This window comes from Squalius cephalus (assembly GCF_949319135.1).
Source record: "Squalius cephalus genome assembly, chromosome: 3".
NCBI classification, from domain to species: Eukaryota; Metazoa; Chordata; class Actinopteri; order Cypriniformes; family Leuciscidae; genus Squalius; species Squalius cephalus.
In genome coordinates this window covers 27,242,358-27,267,175 of record NC_137124.1, presented here as the reverse complement: position 1 = coordinate 27,267,175, position 24,818 = coordinate 27,242,358, and the positions used below count along the sequence as shown (strand labels likewise).

At 38.5% G+C, this 24,818-nt stretch overlaps 1 protein-coding gene across 1 annotated transcript in view; it reads left to right on the top strand.

Moving 5' to 3' along the window:
• The window catches only part of otog (otogelin), a gene marked incomplete at its 5' end in the record, with an annotated part of 41,606 nt that overhangs the window by 8,320 nt on the left and 8,468 nt on the right, over positions 1–24,818 (top strand). The window contains 33 exons of the mRNA XM_079865815.1: positions 18–127; positions 1,091–1,216; positions 1,313–1,421; positions 1,543–1,589; positions 2,322–2,467; positions 3,438–3,570; positions 4,352–4,529; positions 4,652–4,776; positions 4,856–5,068; positions 5,644–5,809; positions 7,037–7,111; positions 7,299–7,342; positions 8,692–8,857; positions 15,276–15,383; positions 15,665–15,803; positions 15,927–16,061; positions 16,435–16,578; positions 16,684–16,803; positions 17,577–17,693; positions 17,800–17,956; positions 18,392–18,418; positions 18,549–18,716; positions 19,375–19,653; positions 19,745–19,862; positions 19,973–20,052; positions 20,437–22,844; positions 22,960–23,137; positions 23,233–23,381; positions 23,516–23,605; positions 23,735–23,921; positions 24,011–24,231; positions 24,323–24,461; positions 24,600–24,788. Coding sequence (XP_079721941.1) covers positions 18–127; positions 1,091–1,216; positions 1,313–1,421; positions 1,543–1,589; positions 2,322–2,467; positions 3,438–3,570; positions 4,352–4,529; positions 4,652–4,776; positions 4,856–5,068; positions 5,644–5,809; positions 7,037–7,111; positions 7,299–7,342; positions 8,692–8,857; positions 15,276–15,383; positions 15,665–15,803; positions 15,927–16,061; positions 16,435–16,578; positions 16,684–16,803; positions 17,577–17,693; positions 17,800–17,956; positions 18,392–18,418; positions 18,549–18,716; positions 19,375–19,653; positions 19,745–19,862; positions 19,973–20,052; positions 20,437–22,844; positions 22,960–23,137; positions 23,233–23,381; positions 23,516–23,605; positions 23,735–23,921; positions 24,011–24,231; positions 24,323–24,461; positions 24,600–24,788 — 6,791 coding nt within the window. The remainder of the gene's footprint in view (positions 1–17; positions 128–1,090; positions 1,217–1,312; positions 1,422–1,542; positions 1,590–2,321; positions 2,468–3,437; positions 3,571–4,351; positions 4,530–4,651; positions 4,777–4,855; positions 5,069–5,643; positions 5,810–7,036; positions 7,112–7,298; positions 7,343–8,691; positions 8,858–15,275; positions 15,384–15,664; positions 15,804–15,926; positions 16,062–16,434; positions 16,579–16,683; positions 16,804–17,576; positions 17,694–17,799; positions 17,957–18,391; positions 18,419–18,548; positions 18,717–19,374; positions 19,654–19,744; positions 19,863–19,972; positions 20,053–20,436; positions 22,845–22,959; positions 23,138–23,232; positions 23,382–23,515; positions 23,606–23,734; positions 23,922–24,010; positions 24,232–24,322; positions 24,462–24,599; positions 24,789–24,818) is intronic.

Below are 24,818 nucleotides of genomic sequence, written 5' to 3'. Positions count from 1 at the left end.
TGTTTCACCTGGTGCAGGTCTGGTCCCAATGGTGATGTGGTGTGCCAGGTGTTTACAGAGTATGCAAGAGCGTGTGCCCATGCTGAACATCCGCTGCATAACTGGAGAGCACACTTTCCTGTTTGCAGTAAGTAACTTGCAAATGCATAAATGTTGCTCAGATGTTTGAGTTTATTTCGTAAAGGTGTTACATGTACTGTAAATATTATAAAACATATATTTCAGACTGACTGAATGAGTATTCAGATGTAAAATTGCCAATATATACACACCTTTAACCACAAATGAATCCTATATGTATGTGCCAAGTTGCTGCATTGCTTGACAACTTTAAACAACCTGAAGTTTATCTTAGTGAACTATTGGTGAACTATTGTTTATTTTGATCATTCTTAACTATAAAATACCATTAAAAATTGGAGTCGGCAAGATTTGTATAAAATGTTTTTAAAATAAGTCTCTTATGCTAATATATGTATATTTAATATATTTTTATTAATATATTTTTAGTAATAATATATCATTAATATGTTTCAAAACATAATTTATTCCTGTGATGGCAAAGCTGAATTTTTCTTCAGTGTCACATGATCCTTCAGAAATCAGTCTAATATGCTGATTTGATGCTCAAGTAACATTTCTCATTATTATCAATATTGAAAACAGTTATGCTGCTTAATAGTTTTGTGAAAACCATGATACATTCATCAGTTTTATTTGATGAATGGAAAATTCAAAAGAACAGCATTTATATGTTATCTTTTGTGACAAAGTAAATGCACCCTTGCTGACCCCAAACTTTTGAATGGTAGTGTAAATAAGTCATTTTAACAGTTTATTGGTGACAATTTATTGAAATATTTTGCTATTGCCATTTTATAAAAGCAAAATAATTTGTTATGGATATATGTAATAATGTGTCATGTGTTACAGTAATTTTACCACAGGTATGACGTTGAGTTGTAAAATAACTCTAACGAACATCCTTAGGTGTTTTATTTCATCTGCAGACGTCAAATATTTCAGTACTTTTAGCCATTTGATTGCATGAGATACATATTGTGAGAGTATCTGTTGTTCTTTGTTATAGATGTTTATTGCCCTGGTGAGCTCTTTTTCAGAGAGTGTATTACCTGCTGTCCCATGCACTGCAAGATTGAACACATGTGTATAGACAGCAAGCTACAGTGTTTGGATGGCTGCTACTGCCCTGATGGTAGTAACACTAAATTAACTAAACTCAGGCTTTATATATATATATATGTTCGTTTATGAATGTTTGAAGACAATAAAATCATTTCACTGACTCTAGATTTGATCTACGAGGATGGGGTATGTGTTAAGGCATCAGACTGTCCATGTGAGCACCACAGTATGCTGTATCCCTCCGGACATGTCATACAGGAAGACTGCAACAACTGGTCAGACTCTATATTATCTTATGCACTGCATACTCGAATGCCTGAAGAAATATTAATGCTTGTGTTTGTGTGGTACTGAACGTACAGTATGTATCCATATTTGTTCCTGCATCTTTTTCAGCACATGTGTTAGGGGCATGTGGAACTGCACAGAGCACAACTGCCCAGGTGTTTATCTGTTTTTAATTCACTTTTTAAAAAAATATATTTACTGTTCCATCATTGTGTATTTATTTTCACCTTTCATTCATTCACTTATTTCTAAACCGCATTATCTCAATTCACTGCTTCTGAATGTATCTTATTACAATTTAATTGTCTTGTGATTCCAGAGATTTTATTCATTTAGCCAAATATAACAGGTCTGATTCACCCTTTCTCATATAATGTTTATGTATTAATGAATTACCTTATTCTAGAGGAAATACTTTTACTCTTTAATAACCATTACAACATTTCACTTTGCTAAGCTGAATATAATATTAATTAAAAGGCTTATCATAAACCCTAAACTATCATTCAGTAGTTTGGCATCAGTAAGAATGAATTATTCATGTGACAATTAAAACTTTTATTCTAGAAGGATGTACTAAATTTATTAAAACCGAAAGTGTGTTACGAAGGATTTTTATTTCAAATAAATGCTGTTCTTTTGAACTGTCTATTCATTCATTAATCCTGAAAAATGTATCATGGTTTCCACAAAAATATTAAACAGCACAACTGTTTTATTATGATAATATATTATATTATTACAGTTTCTTACTGTATTTGTGACCAAGTAAATGCAGCCTTGGTGATCATAAGAGACTTCTTTTAAAAACATAAAAAAAATCGTATCCAACCCCAAACTTTTAAACGGCGGTGTACCCTATTTTTTACTTATTTTATTTTTAACAGGGGAGTGCTCTGTGACAGGAGATATGTTCTTCCAGACATTTGATGACCGTGTTTACACATTTCCTGCAACATGCCAGTACGTTTTAGCCAAGAGCAGAAACTCGGGCAGGTTCACTGTGACCATTCAGAATGCACCCTGTGGAGCCGTAAGTCCCTCTGCACTTTCATGCTATCCGCAGCAACACAAACCTCAAGTAATAGCACACAAAGGAGAAAAGACTTAAGGCATGCCAGATGTAGCATGCCAAACCTTTATTCACCACGTTCCAGAACTGGTCTAGTGTTGTGATCTAAAGAGTAATCTGGTGGCTGGAACACAGCTTCTGTAGACAGACTTAAGATTACAGCTTCTAGATTTGTGTGATTAGTCGAGCTATTGGCATATCAGCAGTTAGAGTAGCTGTACTTGTTAGTCTGTAAGTTAAATTAGTCGCTAGATTAGGCACAAATAATTGCACAGCCTTTCTTTCGGCTACAGTTTCATTTTTGGGGTTGAGATGAAACGAAGTCTTAGATGAGCTTGTACCGAGATTAGACCCTGTTTAACTCTGACAGATAAAACATGAAACGACACAAAACATGAAGAGTTTCTTCCCCTCAAAGCCTTCCTTTCCTGAAGCCCAGACCTGCTGATGCTAAAACTCAACACACAGAGAGCAGTCTGGTGTATGGTGTCACTGTCTGGACTCTGAACAAGCTATTCTGCTTATCTGAGCCTCTGAATGACAGAGCCAGAGACTTTGTAGTTGCTGATAGAGAGAGCGAGAGAAGAGAGAGCGAGAGATGTATTTCAGTAAAGCGACTGCTGAAAGATCCCCACATAGGCACCTGTTGGTAGCATCCATCATTTCCTTGAATGGAGCGATTCAGAGTCCGAGTGGTTTATCTCCTGTGAACAGCTCTCAGTAACTCATTCACGAGCATAAATGCTTAATTCCTAAACAACATGATTACTGAATTAGTCAAAATTGAAAGCGATGATCCGATAGGTTTGTTTCCCTGTGCAGACATTCATCCATTGTGTTTGATGCAGTAGTTCTATAGCTGCTGATAATATGTGTGCTTGTATGGGACGTTCTGACTCCCTGATTTAATTTTCCTTTGTTATGTCTGCAGAATCTGGATGGTGCTTGTATTCAGTCAGTCAACCTGGTGTTGGATGAGGATCCACGTACTGAGATCACAATGAGCCACAGTGGAGAGGTTTTTCTGGCCAGCCAGTTCAGGATCTCACTGCCGTATTCAGATGGTAATGTACTACAGCTGCACTGGAATGAGATGGACATGGAAATGTGCTGTAACACTTCCAAAAATGTACCAATAAGTACTACTATGGGCTTTCCAAGAACAAAAGTACCTTGGGCAACCATGTAAATTCCAACTTCATGAAATTCATGAAGTACATGTATTTGTCTTAATATTACCGTGTGATACCATGACTGTACCATGGTAATGCCTCATACCTTTATGTATGGGAATTCTTATATTAGTAGGTAAATCTATATCTGAGTTTCAATCTATTACCTTAAATGTGTTCCTCAACTGAATCTGGATACATTACAGATTACATACAGACACATATCCATCACACTGATGTCTAACCGTAATGTTTGCTTTTGTGTTTGACTTTTTTAAAGTAATTCTTCAAAGGAATAATTTACCCAAAAATGAAAGTTCTGTCATTATTTACTCTGTTAACCCTCATGTCGTCCCAAGCCTGTATGACTTTCTTACATCTGTGGAACACAATAGAATATATATTTGAGACATGTCTCAAACATGTGGTTTTTTTGTCCATACAATAGAAATCAATGGTAACCAAAACTGTTTGGTTGCCAACATTCTTCAAAATATCTTCATTTATGTTCTGCAGAAGAAAGAAAGTAAGAAAAGAGTAAATAATGACATAATTTTCATCTCTGGGTGAACTATACACAATAAAAAAAGAAAAAAAAGTTGATTTAAAAAAAAAAAATGTCTGTCTATTATTCATTGTTCTTCATGTGTTTAATAAACTGATGTCTTTTCAGATGTCTTTCAGATCCAGGAGCTGTCGTCTATGTTTGTTCAGGTGAAGTCATCGCAGGGTCTGCGGCTGCAGTATAACTGGAGGGAGTTCAGGCTGTACCTGCAGTTGGGAGAGCAGTGGAGAGATGATACTGTGGGGCTCTGCGGAACCTTTAACGGCAACATTCAGGATGACTTCCTGTGGGTTTCACTCTACTTCCTGCTTTATTTCTCCATTTGCTGTCTGTTTTTGCTCATATTTTTTACTTATTCTCCAACTCTTCTTCAATTTGTGAGTGAATTTTGTTTATGCGTTACTCTAGTGCACCCTCTGGCATGATTGAAAGCACGCCATATTTGTTTGGAAATGCGTGGCGTGTGTCTTCAGCGTGTGTGCCACGGCCCAGCTTACCCCAACTTGATCCTTGTGACACACACCAACAAGCAGGTGACACATTCATCTTGTTTTGCATAACCTAGCGCCTTTTTAGGCTGCTTGGCTTAAATGTCTTTCTGTGCGATTTCAGCCTCTTATGCAATTGAGAAGTGTGACGTACTGACGCAAGAGGTGTTTTCTGCCTGTCATGAGTATGTGAGTCCGGTGGCTTTTCAGCTACAGTGTCGTGCAGACGTCTGCAAATGTGGAGCACCGTGCCTGTGCTCCATCCTCGCTCACTACGCTCGCACCTGCAGGAGACACGGTGTCATTATTGAGTTCCGCTCACACCTGCCGGAGTGTGGTGAGTCTAACACATACTTTTTTTTTTTTTTTAAATCTCTTATGCTGACAAAGGCTGCATTTATTTGATAAAAAACACTAATGCTATGAAATAATATTACAATTTAAAATATCTGTTTTCTGTTTGAATATATTAATATTCAATATTAATATAATATATTAATAATTTGTTTCTGTGATGGCAAAGCTGATTTTTTCAGCAGTCATTACTCCAGTCTTCAGTGTCACATGATCCTTCAGAAATCTTTCTAATGCTGATTTAGTGCTTAAGAAACATTTCTTATTATTATTATCAATGTTATCATTTTTATTATCTTATTGATATATATTTTTTTATCTTATTATTATCAACAGTTGTGTTCTGCATTCAAAATTAATTTATTTGTGCAACAATGTAACATTTTGATCAATCAATCTGTCACTTTTGATCAATTTTATGCATTCTTGCTGATTTTTTTTTTTAATGGTAGTGTACATGAGCCTCAGAACCTAGCTAATCACTAGCGCATTCACATTTCCATTGTGCATGAGAATAAAATGTGTATGTGTCTGGCCTGTGTGTAACTGTTTTTGCAGTCGTCTCGTGTCCGTCTACTATGGAGTATGGAGTCTGCGTGTCTTCATGTCAACACCGCTGCCTGTTTCTGTCCCTTCCACAGCCGTGTGGAGATGAGTGTGAGGAGGGTTGCGTGTGCCCGGAAGGAACGTACTTCAACATGCATACACACACCTGTGTGCCACGGTAAAAGTTAAAATATAGTTATATGAACTACTTTATGGTACTTTATAGTGCTTTTTTTTGGTGCTTGGCTATGAACTGCTTCAAAAAGATTTTTACATTTGGAACAACATGAGTAATAATGACAGAAGTTTGATTTTTAATGAACTATCCCTTTACAACTTTGAAAACAGTGTTGTTCCATTACATTTGAGATTTAAATGGAGTTCCAAATGAAACTTCATGAGAACCATGATCATCTAATTCTGTCAATCTCAACACAAAAACTGCTCTCTCCCCACTACCACCACCTCAACTCTACCTTTTCTTCTATTCACTTCTGTTATGTAAAGAATATTATATATATATTTTTTTATTAATGTAGTAGAGCTAATGTCGAAGCTTGTTTACCTTTTTTTTAAGTTATTGTTTTGGTCTTTTTTGGATTGATGTAATGTAAAGGAGACAGGAAGCAATGGGATCGGGAAAGGACTCGGATCGCCCAAAGCGCTACTGCGATATGATCACAAGGCTATGGCTCCGACAAGCTTGTTTACCTTTAACTTACTCAAGTTAAAGGCATTATATGACCTCGTGAAATGAATAAATATGCAAAATTTCCTAACTCAAAGCCATCCTCATTTTTTTAAACATTAGCTTTGTGACTGTGACCTAGATTGAGTTATTTAGTGTGTGTGAGAGTGAAGTTATTTGCAGTCCTCTTTTAAGCAGGCTGTAAAATGTTATGGGCCCAACAACCTCGGGTGTTGTATAACGCTTTTAGCCTCATCACCCTCACAAGGGTTCACTTCCCTTAAATGTCCCGTGTCCCACTGCCACATACTCAGCGCGTACTAGAGTTACAGCACTCACGCTGGCAGAGGCTGAGAGAAAATCAGGGGTGTGATAGAGGGTGACTTTGGCCTCTTTCTCTACTATAGACTCCTCACCTCTAACCCAGCTAATATTAGTTCAACTCTTTTAAACAGCTCTGAGAGAGAAATTTTTTTTTGGTTTAAATCCCACAGGGTGAATCCACTATGTTCATCCTCACTTATTAAGCATCCAATATCTTGTGATAGGCTGTGCTGTCATGTGTCATGTGTCATGTGTCACTTTTGACAATGTTAGGTTAGGACACTGTGTTATAGTTAACTAAATTGTCTAGAATTTCAGGGGGTTTTTTTCTTGCATATGATATTACATAAATTGGTTCTGAGTGGAATACTTTTTTTATATATTGTGGCACAGGAGTGAGTGTCCATGCAGTTTTCTCGGTGCTGACTACTCTCCTGGAGATGTGATCATGACATCATCAGGTGTACAGTAAGAGTGCCTTATTCACTCATATTAAACATCACCACACTGTTCATTATATCACTTTCCATTATTTCTCCATTATATTACATTCTTTTTTTGTCAGGGCATAATGTTTTATCTCTGTATATCACAGCAGCCCAGTAGAAAACACTCACTGCCTCACATCAGTTAAAATCTTTTTTAACATCAACAGAATTTGCCAAGGTGGAAAACTCGTTTCCCAGAGCTCAATTATTGGTGAGTGTTGTATTTCAGCATCCTGATGTAGTTTACAAGTGTAAAACTCTTTGAATGTCTGCAGTGTTTGCAGTTTTTTTTTATTTGCATATCTATAGTACTGGGGCCGGTAGCACTACCTGGACGTAAAAAAGTTGAGTGTAAGCTCTACACTGGGCTTAGCTAAGTCCAGCCTTCCGATAAATATTTACACCAACAATTACGCCCAGCGTAGATGATGCACATCCACGCTGACACAGTTATATTAAGATGCCATTCAAACTTTGCCAATAAAGAACTGACATGCTCATGACATCATAACAAGTGCACCATCTGATTTCAATGCGTAAACATTGCCTAACAAGTCAGCGTTTTTATATCTGAACTCCCTGTAAAGCATTTAAATAGTTATTTATTTAAAGTCAGGAATTTTCTCTGCTTATTAAAAGTGTGAGCGAGTGTACAGGCCTAAGCTTTCTGCAAATGTCATAGCACTCATTCTCATTCTCAATAGAGATTTATGTGTTTTTAATGTGCATACAACTTAATTCACATTGTAGCTTACAGTTATTCACATTTGTTTTGTAACTGTTATGTGTTGGATAATATTGTTCTTTTTAGTACAGTAACTTTGTTTAAATGATTGGCTGGCTTGCTGTGAATGGACTGAAAGCATAGGCCTACTGTCCCTCCGCGAATGGTATACAGTTTCTACCAATAACCCCAGATATATGTTCGTATTTAATATTTCTAACATAATTACAGAAATTTTGTTAGGTCAGCTGTTACCTGTGTCGGCAGTGCAGTGTGCAGTAGACACACCCATCTTAACGATTGCTATAGGTATAACCTATCCTGCGTGAATTAACATTACTGTTCACGTCCACAGTAACAATTAATTCACAGAGATGAACTTAATATTTTTCGTGTTGGAAAACACACTTATCAGAATAATTTATCTTAAGCTTGAGTATATTTTTAGTTAAAGCTCTTAAGTTATTAAGCAATTTCTCGTGTAGTTTTTTTTCCATTGTGTTTTATATGGGAGGTTCCTTGAATAGATATACATTGTTGTTTTTGTTGAAAACAAAAGTAAAAGAGTGTTTTGTAGAAGGTTTTACTGTTAAATTGGAGTTCCGTGTCTTTATTAAAATCAATAATCCTTTAGACTTTTCAATTTACATCTACCTTTGACTAGGCGTAAGATTTAGTCTCAGACGTGTGCTATGCCTAGATGGTGCAACAGGTATTAATTTTACACAGGACTTAAAACGCGTTTTACGTCCAGCCTAGTCTTACAACAAGGTGTACGTCCAGCTGGTGCAACCGGCCCCTTGAGTTCAGTGTGCGTTGTCTTTCTCTCCTCTCAGATACCCTGTGCCCACCAGGACAGTTTTATGAGGACTGCGGGAACCGAGTAGACGACCCTTCGGCCAGTAAAGGTTTAGCCTGTGAACAGACCTGTGAGTCGTATTTGCTGAACCTCACCTGCTCTACTCATGAGCCGTGCGTTCCTGGCTGTGTTTGTCCCGCAGGGTGAGTGGAGTCTTTGATGTTTGCATTATTGGTATCTGTTATCACTTTCAAAAACATACTGGGGTGGACCATATTCAAAAACCAGTGGCAACTGGAGCTTTGCAATATTTACAAATGGCAGTAGGCAAGAGACAAGAATAAACACGAAATTTCTAGAATTTAAATTTCAAACACTGTCAGTCACATACACTACCATTTAAAAGTTTGGGATCAGTTTATATACATCAAAGAATCCGGAAAAAAAATTATCACAGTTTCCACAAAAAATATTAAGCAGCATGACTGTTTTTAGCAATAAGAAATGCATAGTGTTTCTTCTACTACTAAATTACTTCTTCTACTACTGCATCAAATCAGCATATTAGAAAGATTTCTGAAAAATTGTCCCATTTGTTGTCCATTTCAGAGCTCACCCAATCATCACAGAGAAAACAAAAATACATAGATTAAAAGCCTAATGTCCAATAAACAATCAAAAGGGACCCACAATGACACGTTTAGAGCCTCTTTTCAAAAGAACATTGGATTTTGCTTCATTAAATAAAAGATACAAATACTGTAGCTTCAATGGACTCTTGCTGCAGTGACCATTGAATCCTATGCACATATTGATAAGTGTATCATGTTGTACGAATTTGATACATGTTATATTCTTTTGATTGAATTTTATTTGAAGGCACACCAGTTTAAAAAAAAAAACACCGGACTATCATGGTACTTTATTGTAAGTGATGCTGCTATTGTGCCATTCACTACTCAGCTGTTTTAGGGCCTGTTTACAACTGGTCACTTCATGCGTTTTCTCTGAATGGATAGCAGTCCGATCGTTAGAAGACCAGGTGTAAATGCCCTTCCAAATGCTTTCGAGATGGTTTTAAATCCGCCAGCTTAAACCACTTCAGCAGGTGGGCTGAGACGCGTTCCAAGTGTAAATACATCGCTCTCTCTCCTATTGCGGTCTTTGATCTTGAAATTAGCTGATGATAAATAAAAGCCTATCTGTTACTTTTATTGACGTGAACACCATTAAAATATGCATATAGCATGGGAATTGAAGATCGGATTTATATTCGTTTTGCGGAGACACCTTTATGCGGCAAAGTGTAAATGTAACCGTTTTAACAAATCAAATAGCTATCCGTTTACTGAGTTCTAATGTGATTGCTTTTGGTGTCATCTATTCAATGACTCTCAGTTGCATTTTAGACAATTTAAACACTTTTACAGACATTGAGGACTCTTTAAGTACCAGAGTATGTTTATTCCTCATCTGTTTTGGTACTATATTTTTTTATATTTCTAAAGGTTAGATGTTTCCGTGGTTGTGTGTGATGTGGAGGATTTAATTGGTGAATGGCTGTGTATTTACGTGTGTGATGAGGCAGTGATCCATGGCTAAGCTTAGTGGGTGGAATCGCTTGAGTAGCGTCAGAAGCTACTCATTTCCATTACACATGCATACATTGGGATTTTTAGCTAATCTGGCTCAAATATTGTTCTTAATTAAATTCCATTCACATATTGAATCAAACCTCCTTTAACTGGCAGATGCAGACCGTTGACATACCAAGCAATGTAATGTAGATTTGCAGAAGCACACAGGCCCCCCAGGCGCACTTTCACGGACTGATGACATTTTGCTCTACATGCTGAGGTCTCACTCGGATGGTGTCTGCCGGAGCAGGTGATGATGTCGATACAGATCAGTTAAAGGGTCTCCACTGACTCAGTGGGAACCTTTGCTGCTGTCTACGGCAGGTGAAAAGAGTTCTTTGTAGCTCAACTTCACTTCCCCTTCTTTTTTTCCCCCTCACGTCACGTTTCCACTAAAGGGGCCTCAGAGAGCACGACTCTTGCTCTATAGATGGATTTTTGTCATCTGATACATTTAATGCCAGTGTCTACACAAGCAAACTGAGGTTAAGTGCCATATCACAAGCTTAACTTCCTAAAGCCATCCTCAGCCATAACAGCATGATAAGACCTCGTCTCAGTTATCCTCTTACCAACACCACAACCAGCAACAGAGAGTCTGGGAATATGCCATGTTCTGTTTTTTTTTTTAAGTTTATTTGTGAAAGATTTTTGATCTGTGAGATTTTAAAGGGATAGTTCACCCAAAACTGAAAATTCTGTCATCTTTGACTCACCCTCAAGTTGATGGGCCCCATTGACTTCCATAGTATGAAAAAAAAATCTTCTTTTGTGTTCAGCAGAAGAAAGAAATTCATACAGGTTTGGAGGGTGAGTAATTGATCACAGAATTCTCATTTTTGGGCGAACTATCCCTTTAAGCAGCTCATATTGTGTTCACAACACAATTTGATTTGGTTTTTGCAGAAAGGAGTGTCTGCTGAACACTTTCTTCTTAATATTTGTGTTAAATGGATTCAACTATTAAGGTTTGAGATGAATTTAATCTCAAAATATAAAACAGTTCTCAAATTATATTACGACAGTTGTTTTTACTGTTTAAATTTTGATTAAGATAATATATTTTTAAAGTTTATTATTATAGATTTTTATTTAGATGTTTAGTTGAAATGAGTATAACACTTTGTTGTTAATGCTCAGATCTCACTAATTCTGAATTACAAAGGCAATCCAATACTCTCAATACAAAGGGAAACATTCTCATGAACATTCATCAGTCACGTAGTGAAAGGGCTGTGAGGTCACGGATGTATCTGGAGAGCAACTAGAGTCTCCACTGCACACAGAGGGGATGTGATATTTTAGATGGCTGAGTGTGTGTGTGTGCGTGTGATTCACATTCTTCTGACTTATTGACCTTTTAAACAGAAAACAGTTACACAAGAGCATCATGGGAAAGAAATATCATGGCTGAGATTCTGTCATGAGTGTTTAATAAATTCCTGCAACTCGATAGTTTGGCATCTGGGCTGGTGTAAATATGGCACAAAGGCCCCTTATGCCACAATGAGAAGTAGTGATGATATTATTGATAAGTCTGGAAATGATGAAATGCGTCATGCAGTACGTGTGGTCTAACATCATTATCGTGGAGCAGTGCAGTAGCAGCAGGATGTTATATACAGGATGTAAAGTAGCAAAGGAATGTCCACAACAGGTGTGTCGAAATCATATTACATCCTGTTAATGAAGTCATTTATCATGTATCTTGATCTATAAATGTTTAGATATGTGTACTGGAAAACAAAGCAAATATACTGTGGGCGAATTTTTTTTTTGCAGTGCAGACGGAGGGCTGTATTGAACTGAACATAACCTTACACATACAGAATTTTTGTTTGTACATACTTATTGTTCTGTGTCTCAAGTAACTGTGAATCATTGAATATTTTAACGGATTTAGCAAAGATGAGCTTAAAAAGAGATGTAGAATACATTGCTGATTGTCAATCTGCTTTTATACATTTGAAAGCACCTTAAGTGACTGTAAAAGGCAGAATGTAAAGTATTTGATTGTTTGCCATGTGGAACACTGTCATGAGCCTCTTGACACTCTAGACCTTTTCCAGGGAATTTCCAGCAGCCATACTCTTCCACACACAGACACACACATACATAGTCACAGTCACAACCTGTCTTATTCAGAGAGCAATGTCTCACTACCAACAATATAAATTGTGTGTGTGTGTGTTGTATGAGTGTGTGTAAGCTGTGTTTGATATGTGAGATAGACCTTACATGCAGGATGAATTCCTCAGTGCACCTGTTCATGCCCAGAAAATTAGTTTGCTAATTACTGAAGACAGGGATTTCGTCTTTCTGTCTATTATACATGGTCACCTCTGTAAGGTCTGCTTCTACTTTGTAGTCTTGTACTAAAGTTTTCACTTTAGTTATGTCTTTAGTTACGTTAATGATGTCAACTGCTGTATAACAAACATGGCATCTAAAGACTATACTGTTATTCCCTGGAGTTCGAGGCTTCCCTCTTACATCATGCTCTAGGGTTCCCTTACACATTTATGCACATGCGCATACATGTGCTAAAATATATAGACTGAAATGTATATATATATATATTTTAATGGAATGAAAGATATAGAATGTACTGGATGTTAGCTTGCTTATAATGCTTAATAGCATGATCTATTTATGTAATTCTAACAAGACTCTATGCTTCTAACCACAGCTCAAGAGCTCTAGTTCAACCACATAAGTTTGAGATGTTGTTTGCCAAATGGAACTAACGACAAATCCTTGAACTATGTTGATAACGACAGAAGCTGGCTGATGATGCTTTGGGGAAACTCACCCCAGATTGGTTACTGGCCAGTGGAACTTTTTCTGTAACTTTAAAGTTTGTTGAAGATGTTTCAGCATAGTCTGACTTTCACTCGGTTTCTCTCTGTCCATTAAGCTAAGGGTGATGCTGATACCCGTGTCTCTCATGGGAGCAGCAGGTATAGGAGTGTTTTTGTGAGCAGGGGAATTCCTGCACTAATGAGAGGGAATAATTACCCCCTCCTCCACCCCTCAAGCAAAGTGGTTAATGGCTGCGATGCTTATTTACACAGTAAACAGGTGCACAGCTGGATCAAATTACTGATAAGCTGCTTAAAGACATTCCTGTAGTCCATACTTCAAAATCAGCACTTTTTCATTTGTCAAGACGAAAAGAAAGAAAGGAAACTATAAGAAAAGAAAGCCATCTTTATGTTTCTGTGCTTTTGCTGTGCTCTGCTGCAGACCTTCAGCTTGTGTGAATACAGATGTTTTCTGAACAATTGTTTTCTCTCTTAGGGTTAGGGTCAGGTTTAGGGTTAAGGGTTAAGGTCAGGGATCAATGCAGATGACCTCTTCGTCTTCTTTAGTGTAATGCATCTCACTGGGTCTGAGGTTAGAGCTCTCACAGTGAAAATGATGCCACAGTTGAGTCTCTAAAGTGTGTTTAACTCCCTGAAGCCTTTTGATGGTCATGGTGCTCATTGTATGTTCACCCAGAGATTTTGCTTTTATTTCTATTCACTTTTATTTCCATGCACTTCAAGTTTTACCAAAAACTTTGACCTTGTTTGAACTGAATTATCTGCTTCAATATTGTGAGTTTTTGTTTTCATTTCATAGACAGATTTTATGATCTGTGTTTAACTGATTAATGTAGTTGTTGTCAATGAGTTGATATAAATTAGAGGAGTGAACATTTCTGATATACTTAGCCAAAACATAAAAGTTGAATGTAGTACTCAAGATATCAGAGTGTAATAAGCCTTCAGTCAGTGGTTTTTCAGTGATATTCTCTTTGTTGAATATTTGTGAGATTTGCTTGGAGGAAATCTGTGAAGTTTGTGTTAATGAGTGTCAACATGCAGTAGTTTTAGTGTTGCATGAAAGGTCTGGGTTTATGTAAATATGTACGTACTGCGGGTATTTGTGAAACCATGCTCATACAGTATAGACCAGGGTTCCTCAGATCCGGTCCTGGAGGGTCACTGCTCTACAGAGATTGGTTCTAACCCTAATCAAACACACCTGAACAGGCTAATCAAGGGAAACTGGGAATATCGTCTGAGAATATCATCTTGCCTGAAATCCTTGATCCACAATAGACTGATTCTAAATGTGGGAAAATGTCTGTTTGTGTTCATAATACTCCATGTTTTAAGAATTTAATCAGCTTTGAATCCAATTTTTTTATATAAGATTTGACAATCAGTGTGTTTTAATGACTGCCACCCGTATTAATGAAATATGAAATGATATCCCATCACTTGTGCTCAGTCCAACGTAAAGCATTTCAGTTTACTCATCCCGCAATTCATTTGAAAACAATTATTATAATTTTGCACACAAAACCTTTTTTTTCAGTTTTTCTGTAATTTCAGCCCTCAAAGTTTTTGTTTGAGCCATGGTTTTATTTTCTCAAGTCTGCTTTGTACAGAGAGAGAACAGCATCACTGGTGCATGAAGATAATTGGTGAGCAATGGAGTGTGTGATTGTTTAGTTATGGATCCATCTCTCTGTCTCTCAATTAATGCATGCAGAACAGGAGCAGGTGATCACTCATTCTTTGATGGCAGTAAGTGATCCAGCGTGCTGGCTGTGGGATAAAGAGAGCTGTTAACGCCTGTCTATCTGGGGTGTAAGTTTACTCAGTTCTAACAGACAGTGTGCTGGGAACTCTCAGAGACCCTCGGGCCAATGGAAATGATTCACTGCAATATTACAAGATCTTTATCAGAGACAGAGTGAGAGAGAGAAGCTCTTTGGATCTGTGAGAATGAGAATCGGCTGTTTTTCTCATGTGACCAGTGAGATTTTTCTTTCATCCCTCCACCCATCCAAATATTCTTGTCTCAGGCAGAATCTTCAGAGTTCCTGCATCATATACTTGCATGGCTTCTGGACTCACACACAGTACATGTACTCAGATGCATTTACAAATGAATTCTGTGCGCTGTTTCAGTATGCATCTGTGTATTTCAGGCTCCTCAAACATGGTGATGAGTGTTTTGAGCCACGTGCATGTCCGTGTTTGTGGAAAGGGAAAGAATATTATCCAGGAGACAGAGTATCGTCCCCATGCCATCAGTGGTGAGATTACATTAAGTCACATTCTGTGCATTTCATTCATGTCTTTACACCAGTCAGCTGCTACACTACATTTTCAACTACTTATATCAAAAATCACGTGGTCACTTGAATTTTGTTAAATTCATTGATTTAGTTTAAGAATGCTTGGAAAACAATTATACGTAACACAGTGACATTTTCCAAATTTGTTACAGACATAAAATGTCTTAGAAACTTTAAAAGTTAAGAGAGGAAATGTGTAGTGAAACTGTTTCTAGGATCTGAATGTGAATGTTTTGCAGTGTGTGTCAGCATGGCACGTTCCAGTGTGAGTTTCGCCCATGTCCGTCAATGTGCACTACTTATGGAGATCGACACTACCGAACGTTTGATGGGTTCCTGTTTGATTATATTGGTGCATGCAAGGTGTACTTAGTCAAGGTGAGCTTTGAGCAACAGATCCAGATATCCCATAACTCACTCTTATCAAAAGACAAAATGACTGCATGTGTTTGCATACGTATTGTAGTTGAATACTAATGTGTGCTCCTGTGTGTGCGTTAGAGCTCGTTAGATGCAATGATGACTGTCACAGCAGAAAATGTTGACTGCTTTGAGAGTGGCGTGATCTGCAGGAAATCTCTCCTCATCTCTTTGGGTCGTTCCTTCATTGTGTTTGATGATGACACCGGCAAACCTGTAAGTGAACTTTTCTGTCTCATTCACTCTCTCCATAACTTGTCATAAAACCTCACTATTGTTACACATAAACATATTCTAACTATGCTAGAATTAAAAAGCAATGCCTACAGTTGATGCCCTAATAATTATTCAGGAGGTTTATAATATGCCCCACTTTCTGGTCGTTCCTACGCCCCTGGGTATTGGTGAATATACTTTGGAGAAATATATTTTTAATACAAAGAAGGAATGATAGTGCAATTACATCATAGTGGTGATATAGTTTTTCTTGTGCTGACTCTGTAACTTATGTTTCCTGAAACATTGGTTTGGTGTGAAATGATAATGATAATCTGGTTGATAATAATCTGCGGATATGGTTCATGTGCAGAATCCATCCAGTGTGATTGACAGGCAGAGAGTATATATCTGGCAAGCAGGATACTACACCATTGTGCATCTGCTTGGGGAAGACCTCACAGTGCTGTGGGACAGAAAAACCACAGTACATATACAAGCTGGACCACGCTGGCAGGTAAAAACACACACAAAGAGGTGAATGTGTTGCTGGTGTAAACTTTAATTTGCAGAATTTTGATTACCTTACAAGTTTGTATTTGTGTGTTCATGATATTTTTAGGGCAAGCTTACTGGTCTTTGTGGAAACTTTGATCAGAAGACAGCGAATGAAATGAGAACACCAGAGAACATCGACTCATCAACACCACAGGAGTTTGGCAACAGCTGGACAGCAGCAGAGGCATGACAAACAGACAAACACACATACAACACCAGTCAAATGTTTGGAATAATTATGATTGTTTTGTGTGTTTTTGAAAGATGTCTCTCATGCTTACCAAGGCTGCATTTATTGGATCAAAAAGTATTGAATATTAATATATTCAATATGAATATTAAAATGTAGTTTATTCCTATAGGCCAAGCTGAATTTTCAGCAGTCATTACTTCAGATCCTTCAGAAATCATTCTAATATACATCCTTGCTGAATTAAAAAGTATTAATTTAATTTAAAACAAATCTTACTTACCCAAAACCTTTAAATTATAGTGTATAACTGTTTTCACAAAAATATTAAGCAGCACAATTGTTTTTAATATTGATAAGAAATGTAAGTGCAAATGTAACAAATTAACATTTTAGAAAGGTTTCTGAAGAACCAAGACTGGATTAATTGTTGCTGAAAGTTCAGCTTTGTCAACACAGGAATAAATTACATTTTAAAATGTATTCAAATAGAAAACATTTATTTTAAATTGTAATAATATTTCAAAATAGTATTGTTTTTGCTCAAATACATGAATGCACCTTAGTGAGCATAAGAGAAGTCTTTGAAAAAAAAATCTTAAGTATTCCAAACTTTTAACTTGTAGTGTAAAACATGAATACTCATTCAAATTGTTTGTAGATGACTAAACATTTGATTTTGCCCTTCTGAATGTCTCAAATCTGGCGGTAACTACAAATCAAACACTGTAGTATGACTGTCTGTTTGTGTGTGCATGTCCCATCAGTGTGTGAACAGTCCTGATATAAGGCACCCCTGCAATCTGAATCCTCTTCGAGAGCCCTTTGCAAAAAGACAGTGTGGGATTTTGCTCAGTGAAGTGTTCCAAGTCTGCCACCCTGTGGTAAGTTGATCACCTCTGAACATTAATGCTCAAATTCACATCAAGTCGAAATGTACATGTGAGTGAGAGAGGGTCTCTGTGTTTAAAGGTTTTTCATGCTCTATAGGTAGATGTCACATGGTTCTATATGAACTGCCTGGTGGACACCTGTGGCTGCAACCGTGGAGGAGACTGTGAGTGTTTCTGCACAAGTGTTGCAGCATATTCTCACCGCTGCTGCCAAAAGGGAGTCACCATTGATTGGCGCTCCCCTTCTGTTTGCCGTAAGTGATATTCCTAACATCAGTCATTGTAATAATAATGGTAACACTTTAGTTTAGGGTCTAATTCTCACTATTAACTAGTTTTTTATTTGCATGTATATTACTAGGATATTGGCTGTTTATTAGTACTTATAAAGGACATATTAATGCCTTATTCTGCATTACCATATTCTACATCCGTTGATCCTACCCAATACCTAAACTTAACAACTACCTTACTAACTATTAATAAGCAGTAATTAGTAGTTTATTAAGGCAAAAGTTGTAGTTTAGTGAGAATTGGACCCTAATAGCTAACTGAATAAACTACGGTGAACACACATTCTTCTAAAAGACAATGAAGGAAGAAGGAACTGAGCGATATATACTTCAGTTTTTCATCATACGCTTTATTTTTATGCTATAATGAGTAATACTATCTTCTTCCTCTTACAGCTTATGACTGTGAATACTACAACAAAGGTACATCTGTAATATTGTGATGATTATAACATTCGTATATGTCTGATACATATTATGTTATATTATATAAATTATATATTGTTATAATTTTTGCAATTGTGCATGTGTGTGGGAATGCGCATGTTCATAGCTTTAGGGAAAGGGCCACTGAAGCTTTTGACCTACAGAGAGAGAGGAACAATGTTGGCAGCCAATAAGACAACTGGACTGGTGTTCCCAAAAAGAGAAATTACCAGTACTGATGAGATCCTGACGCTGTTCATGATGACGCCAGGCATCAGCAAAGCCAGAACACATGGTTAGTCAGTCAGTCAAAAGCACACAATCAACATTTAAAAATGCTTTTTATTAAAAAAAAAAGTCCCCCTGTAGTCACTAATTGTATCCCTTAAAACTCATCTTTGATCACCAAAATTACATATTTAAACGTTTTTTTCCCTTAAAACAGCTTGAATGTATACACCCTTGCCTCATTTAGTATATGTGATTCTATGATTATGCAAATTAGCCCCGCCCCCACTCACTCACACCAGCTCAGAGATCCACTCGTTGACAATCACAAGTTGCATGATTGGTTACAAGGTAGTTTGTGACGTAAGAAACGACTTCAAACCGTATTTTTGAGACTGGTGGTTCACTGCACTGGTGGTTTGAGACTCTTTGGTTCACTGCAGTTTTAAGGAGAAAATTCTCAGCAATGGTGGTGACTTATGAATTTGCACATGGTTTGTCTTAAAGCATATTAAAAACACCACATAGACATTTAAACAACATTAAGAGCTTGATTTTCACCACAGGGGGGACTCATACTGTATACACAGTAAAACATGCACATTTTTAGGCAAAATCTAAAAATGTTATAACACAAACCTCCAACTTATTTTCTTAAACAAATGATTTATATTTTTAATACATCGTCTATGTATATACAGTTGATAATGTTGTTAATGCTGCAGACTCATCCCTGGTGTCATTTGAGGCGGCAGACAGACCCAACTACTTTTTAAAAGCAGAGCGCAGTGGGCAGCTGAGACTGCAGAAGTGGGAAGAAACTGAGGTATTCTGGGATGCAGCTACATTTGTTCTTCATAGAGACACCTGGATCTCTGGCTTTGATTCGCTGGAGTCCCTGGCAAAGCCAGGATTTTTTCTGCATTTCATGCTGTCCAGACTCCAGCTCATGAAATACAGTCACTCAGATCGATACCGCCGAGCTACTCTTTTCAAACTGACAGGTCAGCATGTGGCAACATATCTGCAAACTTGCTCAAAATTGCCTATCACTTGCTTACCCCATTTTTTCCCAAATCATTATTTTTACTACAGGTGGCATACCATACTATCCAATGGGTCCTCGATGTCAGTGGAGGTATGAATCATGTGTGAGTCCGTGCTTCAGGACATGCAGTGACCCGTCAGGTCTGAGCTGTGCCAGCATCCTGAAGTAAGAGCACACACATTCATGCATGCAAACACACACATTTGATTTATGCAAATATCTACATTGTTTAAGTGTATGGTTAAGTGATGTGGCTGTCATGCACCTTTCTATAGGGTTGAGGGATGCCTGCCTCAGTGTCCAAGTCACATGGTTTTAGATGAGGTCACTCACAGATGTGTCTATATGGAGGACTGTAAGCTACTATTTGTGCTTCTTCTATTGCTAAATCTGGTGTAAAACACTATTTTTTTTAACACAATACTATTTTTATTGTAATGAGATTGTTGCTATAGCTAAGTTCAGGATTTACTTCTATAATCATTGTCAAATAAGGTAGTGACAGGTTTGTAAATGCTATTTCAACTAGCTCTAATGCTAACAATCTTTGAGTAAAACAGACCACTAATCAGACCACTAATTATCAATGGAGCAATGTAAAAATAATATTTAATTTTTATTTTTATTGCCATAGTAAATTCAAGCTCCAGTTTAGCTACCTTGACATAACACAGTTAGCTATATCAGTTTAAATTAGCTATTTTTTCCAGTGTCTAATAAATATTGCATTTGTGTTTAGGCATTAAGCCTGCTGTTGCTCCTCCATTCACGCCACCCAGCACTGCCATATCATCAACATCCTCAGAACATTACACCTTGAGTGGCCCAGCGGTGTCTATGTCACTCACATCTACATCAGTGCCAGAGAGTAGCGCCACTGCTACTATACCTACAGCACACAAGCCAAGCACTGCAATGCTTACATCTTCCCCTTTCAGACCTGAGGTGGTGGAAACCATTCTCACATTAACAACATCCTCTTCCTCCCCAAGCCCACTGGCTTCCAGTGAGAGAACCACTAAAGCAACAAGCATCACTCACACTTCCTCGACCACATTGCACACTAGCCCAACGTTTATCTCAGCATCTCTCTCTGGCACCTCCACAACAAGCAGGCCAACAGAGTCTTCAACACTACTGACGCGTACGACAACTATCTCCTTACCGCCTACTTCTAGTCCTGTTCTGTCGTCTACCTCAGGTGAAGAACAGACCAGAGTAAGCACTCTACCTGTGCTTCCAGTCTCGACCAGCATGAGCTCCACAGAAGCCACTTCCCCAACTGAAAAAATGTCAACTCCCCTCACCTCTAGTATTGAGACTCCTAGAGTCTCAGAGATCCTCACACCTACTGAAAAGACCACTACTCCCACTGTGACTTCTAGTGGCGGCACACAGTTTCCTTCTGAAACCATCAGCACGACAAAGTTCACATCACCATCGACCACAGCGCCTATATTAGGATCGAGTACCTCTGTCACCACAGAAAAAATTTCCTTTCCAACGACTTTACACACTCTGAAGACCCCTGAGAGTCCTTCTGAAACCCAGAAGCCTTTGGACATCACTACCATTTCCACTTCCCCTACAGATATTAAAGCGTCAACAACTCAAATTTCAGTGAAATCCACAGTTTCCGCTTTTCAAACACCAACTTCAACAACTCAAACAACACCTTTTATTTCTTCAACATCAACTTCAGAGCAACCCGAAACTTCAAAAACAACACTGTCTTTCTCCACAGATGCTCCAGCAACCCTCATCACCACAGTGTCCTCTCAAGCTCCTACATTTATGCCAACAGAAACCACAGCAAAAACAACCTATCAGTCAACATCTGTTATGTATACTTATCCTGATGTTCTAACAACTGATAGGACATTACAGACAGACTGGAGAATGATCCAAACCACGTCAACTCCATCAGTATTTCCAGAGACATCCCAAACCAGTGTCAGGACAACAGAGACCCCACTTACCACCTACACCACCATGCCATTCACCTCAGCACCTACAGAGGAAACATCAACACTGCTCACATCACATGTGTCACCCACTGACAAGACAACTTCTAGAGTTGTCTCCGCTTCTACTACATTGGGCCCTACAGTGTCTCACTGGAGTTTAGTATCCACCACTGCTCTCCTTACAGACAAAGTCAGCACATCGCCAATTCGTCCTCCTTATTCTACGACAACTATGACCACCACACCTGCACGGCCTGCGATTTCTCCAGCTTCGCCATCTAAACTTACAATGGCAATATCAGTATCTCAAGGCCCAACAAAAACCACAGAAACAACTGTCACTTCTGAGATACCTCTGCTTACATCTACTGCAGCTGAGAAGGAGATTGTTTCCACCACTCAGACATCTACAACTAGTCCTTTTAGTATACATTATGTCACAGAGACAACTAGGTTTTCACCTGACACAGATAGAGCTGTGCTGTCAACTACTGCGACAACCCAGACGTCAACACTGGTGCATGAGACCTCCAGCACCCTTCCTTCCATAATGACACCAACATTCACAACCCTTGTCACACCAGCCCTGACTACACGGGTGGCTGTGGCTACCACGCAACGAGAAACACCACGAGTTGTGGCCACAACCAGCATTTCACCTCCCACGAGGAATGAGACGACATTGACAACACTGTCTACTATTTCTACAGATAAAGTGACTACTGTTTCCACATATACATCTTCCTCTAGTATCCCTGTTGCTGCTTCTAGCACGCTTACAACACACAGTCCTGACATCACTGAATTCACCTCTGGATTTACAGAGTACACAACTGAATCTGGTCTGACCACAGCACTGACATCATCAACTGGAACAACTACAACTCTAATGCCAAGTGTGGCATCAGTTGTTACTCAGACTACCATTTCAAAACAGCCTCCTACTTCCTCTTCTGTTACTGAGAGTAGTTCCGTAACCAGTGGTATTCCCTCTACTGAGCGCCCTCTGGTGGATGAACTTACCACAGTCACAGCCATGCCACCTGCCTCACACACTGCCCGAGCAACACTGAGTTCATCTGTAGTGACCAGTCTTCCCTACACCATAGAAACAGAGCACTTGATGACAAGCCAGACACATGTAGAAACAAAAACTGTCGAGCCAAGCAGAGTATGCACTGTGAGTCAATTATAAAATGCTTTTATATTTATAGATATTTGAATTATTATTGTAAATTTTGATAACAAAAGTCTGCATTTATGTGTTAAACTAAATTATGTTTGTGTGTCTGTAGTCTCCATATTCAGAGGTAGTGGATGAATGTACAAAGCTTATTTGTGTCAGTGGCCAGTTGCTCCTCTTCAATAAGTCTCAGAGCTGCCCTTATGATACTACACCCCCAAACTGTGGTCTGCTTGGCTTTGCTGTACTGGTCAATGGTGATAAGTGTTGTCCACGATGGGACTGCCCATGTGAGGAACACACATATTAAACTCATTGCTATAATCATTTTCATTCTGCCATTTGTTGATGTTTTATCAAAATATATTTTAATTTTGGCATGTAGGTCGTTGTTCAGTGTTCCCCGATCTTAATCTGATCACATTCGATGGGAAAAGCGTTGCGATTTATAAAGCTGCTTTATATGTGGTGACTCAACTTCCCAATGAGACCGTCAGCATCCTGGTACAAGAGTGTTCTGGACCAGATTACACCGTAAGATATGCACAACCTCACTTTAGCACCTCACAACTAAAGTGATATAAAAACTTTTAGTTCTACTCTTTACGTGTCTTTTTATTTATTTAATTTTTATATCAAAGTCTTGATATTATTCTGTTTGTTTCCAGCTTGTGTGGAACTTTACCAATTTGTGTCTGGCAGCTTTAAACATCACTCACAAATCCAACGAAGTACTCATCAATCGTCTCCAGAGACGTGTGAGTATTCATCTGCTCGCAATTCTTGGAAAACTAGCCACCTTTTTTTAGTGATGACGAATTATATATAAAAAAATTATTATCGTGCCAGTCTGGCATATTTACATAAACAATGGGTTGTTTTTACAGCTGTATGTGAACTCCAGGTATGCAAAGCCACGTTTTAAGAAGTTTGGTTTTGAGATTCTGGACACAGGAAACATGTATCTAATCCGAAGTCCAGCTGGTCTTAAGATCCAGTGGTTTCACACTACAGGCATGATGGTGATTGAAATGGACAGCTATAACAACAGACTCTCCACAATGGGCTTGTGTGGTACGAATCCATTAACAACAGATTATATGGACTGTAAAAATGATCATGTCATATTTTAATGACATGTTTCTCTTTGTCACCCTGTCCAGGTAGTTGTGATGGTAATCCTCTGAATGATCTGACTCTGTCTAACGGTACAGTTGTGCCTGAGCAAGAGGATCCGGCTGTGTTCATCGATAGCTGGCAGATTCCCAACACCACCAGCTATGTGAGCCACAGCAGACGGAGGGAGGTCAACTGCACCACGAGCGACTGCTCTCAGTGCATGAGCATGCTGAGCAACCGTACCTTCACCATCTGCCATCCTTACGTACGGCGCACAACATGAACATCCCACCAATTCCAAACCTGCACCCACATGTGATTGCACTCTACATTTCTTAACTGGTCTTTGTGCTCAGGTGCCTCCATCAGTGTTCTGTGAGATTTGGGTGAGAGATGTGGAGTATGTGAATAATCCATGTGTTGCTTTGGCCGCTTATGCTGCTTCCTGCCACAAATTCAACATTTGCATGGAATGGAGGAGCTCAGATTTCTGCCGTAAGTAGTTACCAAGGCATATCATCATAGCTTTAAGTAGAAATGGTTCCCACAGCTGAATAGGGTGTTAAAATGCTATTTATTGGTGTTATGTGTGGTGTGTATTTTACGGTAATGCTAGCATGTTTTTCTGTGTAGCATTCATGTGCCCAGAAAATCTGCGGTACCAAGCATGTCTGCCCTCCTGCACTGCCCCATCCTGCCCAAACCAAGAGTTTGAGTTTGTCCCAGAGCAATGCACTGGCCTTTCAGAGGGCTGTGTATGTCCACAGGGAACTCTATTGCATCGGCCCTATTCTGCCCTATGCATTCCACCCAGCAAGTGTGGTATGCTCCTTGTCTTTCTCTTCTACTGTA